General features: G+C 47.7%; 1 protein-coding gene across 1 annotated transcript in view; it reads right to left on the bottom strand.

Annotated features, from left to right (window-relative positions):
• Positions 1–3,124: 3,124 nt before the first annotated feature.
• Positions 3,125–12,215, bottom strand: part of ift172 (intraflagellar transport 172) — a 36,114-nt gene continuing 27,023 nt past the window's right edge. Inside the window, exons 38-48 of the mRNA XM_035423355.1 lie at positions 11,010–11,073; positions 9,572–9,658; positions 9,348–9,464; positions 8,945–9,055; positions 8,294–8,413; positions 7,722–7,817; positions 7,258–7,317; positions 6,760–6,858; positions 6,291–6,444; positions 5,068–5,159; positions 3,125–4,145 (exon numbers count right to left, since the gene is read on the bottom strand). Coding sequence (XP_035279246.1) covers positions 4,056–4,145; positions 5,068–5,159; positions 6,291–6,444; positions 6,760–6,858; positions 7,258–7,317; positions 7,722–7,817; positions 8,294–8,413; positions 8,945–9,055; positions 9,348–9,464; positions 9,572–9,658; positions 11,010–11,073 — 1,090 coding nt within the window. The 3' untranslated portion in view covers positions 3,125–4,055. The remainder of the gene's footprint in view (positions 4,146–5,067; positions 5,160–6,290; positions 6,445–6,759; positions 6,859–7,257; positions 7,318–7,721; positions 7,818–8,293; positions 8,414–8,944; positions 9,056–9,347; positions 9,465–9,571; positions 9,659–11,009; positions 11,074–12,215) is intronic.

The raw sequence follows: 12,215 nt of genomic DNA, 5'->3' as shown, positions 1-12,215 counted from the left end.
CTTTGTAAGTAAAGAATCTGCGTATGAATCAATATCTGAGATGTGTCCACTGAGATCGAGGCTAAATGAGGACAGCACAACTTAGACTAGTTCTCCTTGAACTGCTGCGCTGCCTTCATTTAGATAAGACAATTTATAGTCAGTTGATAACCCTGTGAGTTTCTCGTTCGGTCCATTTTTTATTTGTGCCTGCTTTTACAAACCAAGACGTCACAGAGAATTTCAGTAAATTAAGCCCTCTGAACGGGAGTAATATTTGGAATACGTGGTTTGGTATAGTAGGCTATATAGTTGTGTACACATCGTATGTTTTCACTTTCATAATTAATTACGTTTTTGTTAAACAGGTATATCTCATAATCAACTCAATGTCTTATATTACGGACTCTGCACTCACTGTTGATTATTCAGAAAATGCCTCAGTTCATGCAAACTCTCACAACCATTTTTTTTTTCAAAAATAAGAAAAGGTTCGCAAGATATCATTCAGAGCCTATAGACCCATCGCAACAATGGCTCATTTACGCATAGCCTGTTTTTTTAATGAACATATTGTGAAAATTGCTCTGTATTTGCCATTTTGACGCACGTCTGGCGTTCCATGCATATGTTGCCCAGTGCACAGAGTAAGGCTGTGTCTTCAGATATTTTAAAACTACGGCATACATAGGCCTACGTATTTCAGCATTTTCTGCCTCTTGAATGACGGAATCTGCATTTACCAGACGTGGCAGTTGACCACTTTGACCACCCAGTATGAGAGGGACGTGTGGAGAGGATTAAGGGATGGCATATGGCCACTAGCTAAGCCTAAATTAATAAAGATTAGCAATGTATAACATAAATGTGTAACATACTGGTCTTGGAATATATGCAAAATACAGATCTTGGAATGGCACAAATGATTTTTCTCTCTCACACACAAACACAAATGCACGCGCGCACACACGCACGAGCACACACACGTATCCTCTACCTCAAGGATAAGCAGTGTGATGTTCCTCATCATCGTCTGAAAGCCTAAGTCAGAGCGTTCACTGCACTCGGGGCTCTCTCTAAGTGATGTCAGAATGGCAGTGAGCACAACTCGAACAACACCGTTCTGCTGTAGTACAATCATAGTTTTTTTCACTTTGCTAAGACAGTGAAATTATACTCCTGCAACAAAAGCCTTCCTGTATTGAATGTGATGAGGGGTCAGTTCTGGGCTTTGGATCTGTACAATAAATCATACGAATCCACCTCACGAGATGAGAACAAATTAATCCATATTCATCTGTATGTAAGTACGGGATGTTGTTTCAAAAAGAAAACGTTGCTCTGAAAAAGATAGGCTTGTCGTCAGCTGGGAAATTTCAGTTGTTCTTTTTGCAATAACTGTCAACCAGCAGAGGAGCCCGGCATGGTGATGGCTGCTCAACAATATGTACCAGGATCACAGTTGAAATTTCACACTGAATAAAGGAGGATTGGACAGGCAATCCAAGGGGACCAGCTGAGACAAGCGTGACCACCAGCCGTGTGCCCATGACCATCGTCAGGTTTTGATTTGAAATCTGGCTTCTCCGATCAAACCACCAAAAAGCAAACCTTCAGTTTTCAGAATTACAGCACAGCCTCTATGACCAAATTCAGTACACATAAATCGCCTACTAAATTCATGCAGCAAACCGGGACACTGCAAATGTTTTGAATGCAAATGTTGGTGCACTTAGTGCTGAAGAGATGTCATGTGATAAACACTTCACGAAACATGGGGAGCAATTGTGAGGTTTTTGTAATAGGCAGGATACAAATTGGCACGAAGGACTTGCAGTTATTTCTATTTTCCACAAGAGGGCACTGGTTTTCTCAGACAGAATTGCTGCATATTTCTCCTCTAGTTACCTTATTTTTTAAAGACAATAAATGCTCAAAATTCGGTTGCATTATTTCATGCATTCACTTTCATCAACGTATACTGTTGCATATTGCACGTATCGTCGTGAAAATTCCAGTGAATACGAAACAAACAATATAAAGATAATTGTCAACCGCCAAAAAATAATTGATAATCTTCTATTAAAAAAAGAAAAAAATTAGAACGCGCAATGTTATGTAAAGTACGCTGCCATAAATCCCTAATAAAAGGTTATTGAATTAAAGATGGAGAGAGTTGGCTTAAATTTTCACAATGGGAAGGAATTATCGACGGTGCTATGACCTACATTACTATCATCAAATACATTTAAAAATCCGTTAGACCCTGTGCGCTTCACAGGTTCACGCGCTTTTTGTACCGACTGAGTTATCGCGCGCAAAACAAACGGGCTATGACAAATTGATGGGTTGTGTAAAAATAATCAATTTTATCGATAAAATAAGGTCAAACACAATAACACTTTCCCCGGCAGCTTCGTTTTCATTAGCTTCACGTCGTTGTTAATGGCAACTGATTCTGCTGACTGTTGGTGACCACGATCGAGGTGTCTTCATTTCTGGTGACGTCCAAGCTTCGTCTGATAACTTCACACTTCACCGTTGGAGCACAGGGAAGCGTCCGACACTCGCTGTGCTGCACTCTTGTTTGACGCCTTCTCTGAAGAGAAACTGACCTTCAAGGTCAAGTTTTCAATAATTCATCTACTTAAACTCGAACATGTACAATTTCAGCGTCATTCTTACACACAAAAATAAATGAGAAGGCTCCTTTAAAATATCAATTACTTCCTTTTTTTTTTTTTGAAGTATGCTTTTCTACCTCATGAATATAAAGTCATTGGATATGTCATTTCAAATTTACAAAATAAGAATATTCTTCAGTGCTCAAAAACTGTGGATTCAGACCAAAGAGAGATGTTAAATAAGCGTGTGAACAAGTGCTGTATGAAGCCAAGGTTCATACGCAAAAAATGTACAAATGATCTACAATGTATGCCAACAACAAATCAGCATGTATATGCTGCTTATTTGCTACCTACAAAGTTTACTTAACACTCACTCCTCCACAGCAAAACAACTTGTGATATTCACTTCCTTACACTGCAGTTTAAGCATAATATAAATGGCTTTGTGCTGTAGCGTTTTCATATTTTGATGACACATTCTTATTTGTTGTGACAAATCACTCAGTACAGGAAACAACTCAAATAATTACTTAGGATTTAATATTTAGCACTTTTTAGTCAGTATACATTGTGTGGTGAAATAAGATATACAATGAACAAGAGCTTCAAACATTCAAACACAACTAAAACAACGTTCATTGTGCATTGAAAATTCATACGTTTTTTTACTAACGCAGTTTTTATTTTACAAAAAGCTGTAGTAATTCACTCACAAGACATCTTTCACAAACAGCTGCATTTACAGGCGCCATGTTAATTTTACCTGAGGTGCAAGCATGTTGTTTATGACGCCCTCCACTCCACAGACAAGAATTTTACTTTTTTTTTTACTGCTTTACTTCAGTCTCAAAGTTGCTCCAATAATGGAGCCCTTCATCTTCAGAGAGGCCCATCTGATTGGAGAACTCACTGACCCCTGAGAAAATATTCAAACGGGAAAAGTTTTGTGGAAAAACCTAGCAAAGTGCAGATAGGGAGCGTAGACTGGGCTGGAATTTAATTATTTTCTTAATTCTCTCTCTGCTTCCCCCCGCCTCCCTCTCTCTCTCCCCATCTCTCTTCTGTGTGTGTGTGTGTGTGTGTGTGTGTGTGAGAGAGAGAGCCATACATACCTCAGATGAATGTAAAAAGCAATTACCAAAAATATTTAGCCAGGGCCCAAGATCAGTAAACACTTGCTTACATATGTCAATAAGATTCAAGGATGACGCTTTTTGAAGTTTGAAGCAATTCACCCTCAGAAGGCGTGCCTGGGGACAGACTCAGCGACCAATAGGAGCGCACTCTCCAGACATGACTCACAGCGATGCAGGAATGAGGTCAAGGCTAATGGGTTCTTGTTTTTTTGCACAGTTCCATTACAAGAGTCTCATGAAAGCAGACGTTCAGCAGGGAGGGCAAATTCGAGGAGACGCAGGGAGAGCTGGGATGCGCGCGGTCCTCCAGGCTCTAGTGGAAAGAGAAGCCCGTGGTAGGAAGTCCCCCGCACCACTGGCTCACGAACTTCAGCACGTCCTGACACTCCGGACTGTGGGTGGTCTGGGGGGGGGGGGGGGCAGAGAAGCACAGACACTGACCAATCACATCCAGCGACCACGCGACACACAGCACAGACTCCAGCAGTGCTTTTTTTTCTGCAGGAGGACACCGCACCTTTAAGGCAATGAAACAGCCCACGTGAAGCTGCCATATGTTCGCTTTTTCTCCACTTAAATGCCGCCGCGGCTGAGACGTCTGCGGCACCGCATTCAGGTCACAGTCTCTCGCTGAGCTGCAGGCACGAACCCCACGGCTAACAACACGTTGCGGACGACAGCGCCACGCAGCGGTTTGGGAGAATAGTGGTTTATGCAGTCATATGACCGTTGTTATTCATACTGATTTGGGAACTGGACTTGTAACTTGTTTTATTTCCAAGCGAGGCACTTTTTTGGTTTTTGTACGTAAAATAAATGAATTTAAATAATGTACGCTATGTTCCGTCACACTGGGCAAGCCCGTCTGCTGAAGGCAAGCCGCTACTCTCCGTTTCTCTCTCGTGTTTGTTTTCGCCAACGACTTTCAGCCTTCAGTGACGCGGGCCCGCCGGGCGCCTCGCTCAGCGCGAGAGGCCTGAGATGATGCAACGTTCAGAAACGGCAAAAAGCGTCTTCGGCCTCCCACTAAATCCGCCCTGCGGTCTGCGTGTTCGAGGCCCGGGCGCGTCACCACGCAAGGGGTGCGGACCAATGGGCTTCCTCCGGGTTCCAAACGGGGTTCTCTCTTTCCTCCAGCAGAAGCACAAAAACGCTACAGACAACAAACAGCCAATAAAATAATTGGGTCCAAAATAAACACGGGTGGTGGTAGGGGGTGGGGGTGGGGGTGGGGGTGGTGGTGGGGGGGGGGGTTGTTAAAATCAATCAGAATCCTAACAGGCACACGGCGCACCTGCAGAGGCTCGACAGACAAACTCTCTCACCTTGGTGGCCATGAGAAATTTATTCCAGTCGTCCTTGTTCGCCGCCTTCCCGGGTCTTTTGAACTCGATTTTATTCCTCAGCACCGGGTAGCCTGCGTTCCACAGGAGAGAACGAGAGGGGGGGGGGCGGGGGGGGATGGGGGGGTAAAAAAAAAAGAAAAAAGAAAAAAAGAGTTTCTTGATTATTCCGTTCACACGCAGCCCGAGAAGCAATTAGCGGCTTTGGCGTGGCGCGTGTGACCGCAGCCCCGACTCCCCGATCACAACACGGTCCCTCGCCGCTCGTCAGCGGGGACGAGCGAGAGATTCTCATCTCCCGAAACCCCCCCCCCCACATCACTCATTAATACAGCTCAATCTCTGCCAGGACTGTGCAGAAAAAAAGCTCCTCACCGTTCCTGAGGGGAGAATCACGTTCAGTTCATGTTCAGCTAATGCTGAAGTTCTCATGTAGTGTCTCTCACTGTCCAAACATGTCTAAATGCAGCATCTCTTATATAGTGCCTTTCACTGTATATGCATAAACAGTGTTATGTAGTCTCTCTCCTTGTATAAATACAGTACATCTCATATAATGTCACTTGTTGTATAAATATGTCTAAATATACTGCATCTCATACAGAATATCTCACTCTCTACATACAGTATATCTTATATTGTGTCTCTAATAGTGTAAATATAGTGTCTCATATAGTCTCTCATAGCATAAATATGTCTAATCTCTAGTTGTCTAAAAGTGTGCAAACATAATACTGCTCATATAGGGCCTGGTTTACTAAGAGCTTTAACACGTGCAAAACCTTTTAGCACATGCAAAATCAATAACATGGCCTGTAATTGGTCATGGTATTTGTTTTGCACCAATCATTGGTTGTGCTATTGGCTCAGTGTGCGCTAAAAGGTTTTAGTTAAATCAGGCCCATAGTCTGCCACTGTGCCTGGGACTGGTCTGGGCTATGGGGGCATGGTTTTGAGCTGGCTGGAGCGGAGGGCTGGTCCTTGGATCTGATTGGTTATCGCACCACGCCCCCCCCCCCATCTTTCCGGCCACTATGCCGGCTTGCCTCGTGTCTCCAGCTATCCCATCATGCCTTGCTGATTCGACAAATCTGTTCTCGTTGGAAATGAATGGAGGCGGGGTCATCGACCCGAGAGACCAGCTCGCTGTGGGGAGTGCGTGCGCGGCTTCGGCCCGACGCAGGGGCCACGCCCGGGCCGCTCACCCGTGATGACGCAGGGCAGGGAGCGGACGCCGGTGCTGAGGGCCAGGAGGGAGCCCTCGTACGTGTCCCGCTCGTCTTTGGGCAGGACCTGCTCCACGCGCTGGTCCATGGACACGGTCAGGACCCAGTCCCGGATCTCCTCCCGCTTGTCCTCCTGCGTGTGGGGGGGGGGGGGGCAGAGTGTGAGACCTCCCTCAACACCCAAACACCAACCTCACTCTCACCGCTTACACCATCCACCCCCCCCCCCCGATTAGCAAGCAAACCGGAGCGAATCCAAGGGCCCCACGCCAGTGAAATCAAAGCCCGAAGACGAATCGATAATCACTCCGAGCTCATTACGGCCCGCGCCGTCTCTCCAAAACACTTCAGAGTCAATCGGCGCGACTCGACGCTCGCTGCTACGCCGCCCAATTACCCAAGCTGTGTGGGGAGGGGAAAATGTTTTTTTTATTTTAATTTAACTTACAGTAACATGCTGCTTGGCCGGCAGCGGGACCTCGAAGGGGATATCGGTGTCCTGGAAGTCGGTGTGGTCCAGAGCGTCCAGATTGCCTTCCTCGATCCCCTGCGAAACGCCAGCACACGTTCACACCGCGGCGTAAAATTTAATTCGCCGTTTTTCATTATCACGTGCGATAAAATCGTAAATAAGGTCGTGATTGAGACCGGTGTTAATAAACCGCTTTATCTCGCTTTATCTGCACTCCAATCTTTGGGGTTAAATCTTAATCTTTGTTTTGACACCGTTTTTGACAGTTTTTTTTAGAACTAGAGTGATGGCTTAAGTTGACGTTGCCAACACAACTTGTTAAAACCTCATATTCAGACAGACTGGCAGGTCATCATTAATATGTGCACTTGTATCATTCATATCTGGTAAGGCCTCATGGGTATAATAGTAATTACAATAACAATAAAACAATGAATTTAAAATTTGAAGGACCCAAGAAAAGTTTTCACCTACATCACAAAGGTCCAGGAAACGGTTCAGAAAAATGAAGGCCATGTTCTCCCAACCAACTTCCTGTGTACAGACAAACACAAACAAACACAAACACAAGGCCATCAGCGACAGCCATTTCAGAAACAAGCTTCAATTTAGTTTAGCAAATATGTCCTTCCATCAGAAGAAGACGTCAAACCACAGAGAGTTCCTGTAGCGCTGGGAGATGGAGAACGGCGTGGGCGAGATTACTCAGAGGATTTCATTGTTTCCCTTGGTGGATATTTTAGGAAACAGGTAGAGGGTTTCAACAGCCTTAAATCTCTCAAGGGCTTGTGCGTCCCCCTCCCTCCCTCCCTCCCTCCCTCCCTCGCTCGCCCCTCCCTCCCTCTCTCCCTCGCTCACACACACACACACACACACACACACAGCTGAGGTCTGGATCAGCACCACTCATCCAGGTGATCTGCCTGTCATTGGCTTACCTTAGCAGCCAGACCCGCTTCGTAAAAGGCCTTGTCTGCAGGAATGAGCTCGGTGTGCCTCAGGAGGGAGATGGAGAGCTTGGCAGCGATCGTGTCCTGCACAGGAGAGGGGGGGGGAGGGGGGGGGGGGGTGTCGCAGAAATGAAGGGTGGTGAGAGAGGGCGGTGGCTCCACCCCCTGACCCGCCTGACTGGCAGCACCACAAAGTCTGAGAATCTTTAAAGTGAAGCAGTTAGGGAACTGGGCCTGTAACTCAAAGGTTGCAGGTTTGATTCCCAGCCAGGGCCCTGCCACTGTACCCTTGAGCAAGGAACCTGAACTGAATTGCTTCAGTAAAATATCCAGCTGTGTGAACGGAAGAAATCAAAGTCGCTCCTCACATATGAGGAATATCTACACACACACACACACACACACACACACACGATTAACAAGCATGTGCTAAAAGTTTAAAAGCTCTGGGTAAAAGCACAGTCGGTGTGTTTTTTGGTGTGACCCGGCAGGCCGAGGCGCCCCCGACGCGGGCTAGCGGGGTAAAGGGCAGGCGGGCGGGCGGGACGGGCTGCACCCACCAGCTGGTGCGCGCTTTTGGCAGCGGAGCGCGTGGCGCAGTAGTGCGCGACCAGCAGCATGCGCTCAAACTCCTCGTGCGCCGGCGAGTTGGCCTCCGACGTCTTCACCAGGTTCTCACACTGCGAGCGGAGAGAGAGAGAGAGAGAGAGAGAGAGAGAGAGACAGAGAGAGAGAGAGAGAGAGAGGGAGGGAGAGAGAGAGAGAGAGAGTGAGAGAGGGAGAGAGAGAGAGAGAGAGAGAGAGAGGGAGAGAGAGAGAGAGAGAGAGAGAGAGAGGTGTCACTCAGGCCTCAGAGAGCGCCGAGGCGGGGCTCAAACCAGGGGTGTGCAGTCTTATCCGAAAATGGCCGGTGTGGGTGCAGGTTATTTTTTGTCAGCCCAGCACTACAACACCTGATTCAACCCAAGTAACTATTCATGGTCTTTAATCCAGACCTTGATTAGTAGAATCAGGTGTGTTAGCGCTGGGCTAAGACAGAAACCTGCACCCACACCGGCCCTTTTCTGATAACACTGAACACCCCTGGCTCAAACTCTTTGGCACTTTTGTACAGACAATCAGACAAGGTTTTGGCCTATTAGGATCTTCATTAAGGTCTCGTCGCCCAGCCTCTGACCCCCCCCCCCCCCCCCACTCTCGGACGCGCTCACCAGCAGCAGCAGGACGTCCCGCAGGTCGGCCCACATCCGGTACGCCTCTGCCCCCCCTCTGCCCGGAAGGTTCAGCAGGTCCAGGAACACGCGCTTGTAGATGTTGAAGTTCTGAGGTCACAAAGAAAAGAGAGTGATTGTGATACAATCTCACAATAATTTCAATTCAATTCCATTGCAGTTTCAGCTTGATTTATAATGAGATTTTTACAGAGACACTCTTACAAAGGAACTCAGGTAAAAGCTGATAAAGTTAGGCTAACTGATAATGGGGGGTAATGGTGAAACCATCGGGCAAATAATCACAGCTGTCAAGTTCATAGCCCAGTGTATTAGCTGATGGATTGAAGGAACGTGATTGGTCACAGTGATTGGGAGGGGGAGGAGCATCTAAGGAGCTCACCTGGGGATTGGCTGGGACTCCGTGATTGACGTACAGGCCTAAGACCTTCTCCGACTCGGCCTCTTTGATCAGATGGGTGGCATACAGGGCGATGTATTTGTGAAGGACCTTGAAATTCTTACAGGAAAAAAGGAATAAAGAGAACGTTTAGACAATGCTAATGAACAGCCAATGGGCCATTAATATTAGCGGAACCATAGAGTTAAACAGGAACCCAGAGGTACCTGTTTAGCGGCTGTCTCGATGCACTTGTCCCATTGGCCTCTCTCAGCGTACATGTCCAGCGCCGCCATGACGTCCACTCCGACCAGCTGGCGACAGAGAAAAAAAACAAAATGGAGAAATCGACGCGGGCCTAGCAGCGCTCAGCAGACAGCGATACCAGATGAGCTTCTGTACAGACTGAGGGAGCGGGAAAGCGCTGCTGATGCATTATAGATTGCTGTCGCGCGATCCCCTCAGTCATAACCATGGAGACGAGCTGTGGTCTCCAGCCCTGGTCCTGGAGAGCCGCAGGGTCTGCTGGCTTCTGATTTCACCTTAAAATCAGCACCCAGCTGAGACCCAAGTAACCAGGTGAGGCGAGTTAACTGTGTAATCAACTGCTCTAACTGATTAAGTGCAGAGTAACCACGAAAACCAGCAAACCCTGTAGCTCTCCTGGACCTGGGTTGGAGAACACTGGAGTAGAGCAACGGCCATCACAGGAGGAGGTAAGTCTGCATCCACCAGAGGGCGCCGGAGGGCTCATCTGCAGATGGCTGTGGGACAAACCCGCCAGCCCTCATCTTGTCCTGACCGCACAGCTGCTCATGTTTCTGGTCAAGATCTATCTTTCCAATCAGGCTTGGTTTGTGTAGAGCAATTTACAAAGTGGCCCTCAAAAAGCACTTCACAGCGCACATTTTCTGGTGGGAATAAAAAAAAATTTTTTTTTTTAAAGAAACGGCATGTGACCCACGGTCTGGGATCAAATCCAGACTGTGCTAGGGCTGACTCTGGCTGGTAGTTCCAGAGGGTAACAATATATTTGGCAGTACTGTTGCCCGTGGTAAGGGATCCGCATCTCATTGCTATCTAGCGACCCCTGCTGGTCGATCGGGTGCCTACGTTCTGCTAGCTAAAGCTGCACGTGAAGCTTCTTCCTTTGAATCATGTCTATGAATTTGGCTTGTGGGCTGCTGTGTGGAAAGAAGCACTTGTGACATCACGTGATTCGAACCTGGCGCACATCTGTTAGCTGGTATTTAGCTGCACTGTTATCCAGCAACTAGTCTGATTCAGGTTTATGTCGGAGATGCAGTCAGGGGATTTGGGCGTTAACTGGATGGGACGGCCTCATGACGGCTATCCTTCTTATTTCAACCCTTTTAACAGGATTTCTTTTTTTCAAAATTCAAAGTCAGTGTTCTAGAACTCCACTGCTTTCAGTCACCAGCCAGTGGTTGTTTCGTCAGCATTAGAACGTTCGGGTAGGAACTCGGTTCCCCCGGCGATGAGAAACTAGGAGAGAAGCAGACAGGCGGGAAGTGGAGCGAGGCCGGGGGGGAGACGTGTGTTCCCCATGCCTTTTCAGGCCGCTAAAATTGATGGCTACTTTTCTTTTGAACCGACAAGACATATTAAGACAGTATAATGGCGCGAGCACAATGGTATACTCACGGAGTCCACTTTGCCCTGGTTCTTCAAGTGCTCCTTGTATCTCTGATCCACGTATTCCTCGAACCTACAAACAGATGCATCAGGACTGAGCACAATGGAGCCGAAGGGCTTTGTGTGGCGTTCAGAGAGTTCGCAGAAATTCAATGGCGCGTGCGTGCATGCAGCCCGATGTCTGCACGCTGGAAGAATCCTCAGCTTCTCTCTCTTACCGTCGAGAAAACCTTTAAAGTGCCCGGGCTGCACGCCTTTTCCTCCTCCTCCTCCTCCTCCTCCCTTTTTTTCTTTTCTTTTTTTGCATTTCCGTCTCCCTGCGCTGACAAATGAAGGAGGAGACGCTACAAAGGGAATCTATCCCATCCCATCCCTGCTCATCTCCTTATCAGCGCATTAGGGCTCGTCTTTTGGGTACAAACTGACATAAAGAACCCTGGGCGTCCTGTCATGAAAAATGCGGACGAGTCCTCAATCTCTCACTCGCGGAAAGCGTACCGTCGCGGCTGAAGCCGCCACCCCCCCCCTCCCCCCCGCCCCTCCCCAATTCAGCAGGACAGGTTTCTGACACGGAGGGTTTATTTATTTACGTTATCTGTTTTGTCTAACGAGCCAGCGATGCTGTAGCGCTCCTTAGAGTCGTGTGAATGTCAGGAGTGTCAAGAAGCCCCGCCTCCTAGGTACCGCTGTGAAACCCACTGGCCCGTTTTTGGGGGGGGGTGGGGGGGGGGCCGAGAGACTGCCACCCTACCGCCCTAAAACCAACAATCCTCACATCCAAGCTCTTCACTTGCGTTTCCATGACGGAAAAGCTTTCTTTCTGACCAGCAAATACTTTGCAATGTAGCCCAAAAGTGTTTGGGCCTGATTTACCAAGACCGTTAGCATGTGCAGAACGTTTTAGAGCAAAACCAATAACATGACCAACGATTGGTGCAGAACAAATACCAAGACAAATCATTGGTCGTGTTATTGGTTTTGTGTGTGCTAAAGGGTTTTGTGCATGCTAAAATTCCCGGTAAATCAGGCCCTTAGAATGCAGAAACTGGTCCAGGGCAGCTTTATTGGTACAGCTGAGGCAGTATTAGCGAACAGGAGCCTGGGGAGGGGCTTGCAGGTTCAAGCCCGCCTGTTGGCTGTGTCCCCTCTGCAGCCCCACCAACAGCCCTGTGGACTTACAAGCGCAGGGAGACGCTCAGCTGGCGGTTATAATGG

This window comes from Anguilla anguilla, chromosome 6 (assembly GCF_013347855.1).
Source record: "Anguilla anguilla isolate fAngAng1 chromosome 6, fAngAng1.pri, whole genome shotgun sequence".
NCBI lineage: Eukaryota > Metazoa > Chordata > Actinopteri > Anguilliformes > Anguillidae > Anguilla > Anguilla anguilla.
The sequence above is the reverse complement of the archived record's forward strand: the minus strand, read 5'-3'. Positions and strand labels throughout refer to the sequence as shown.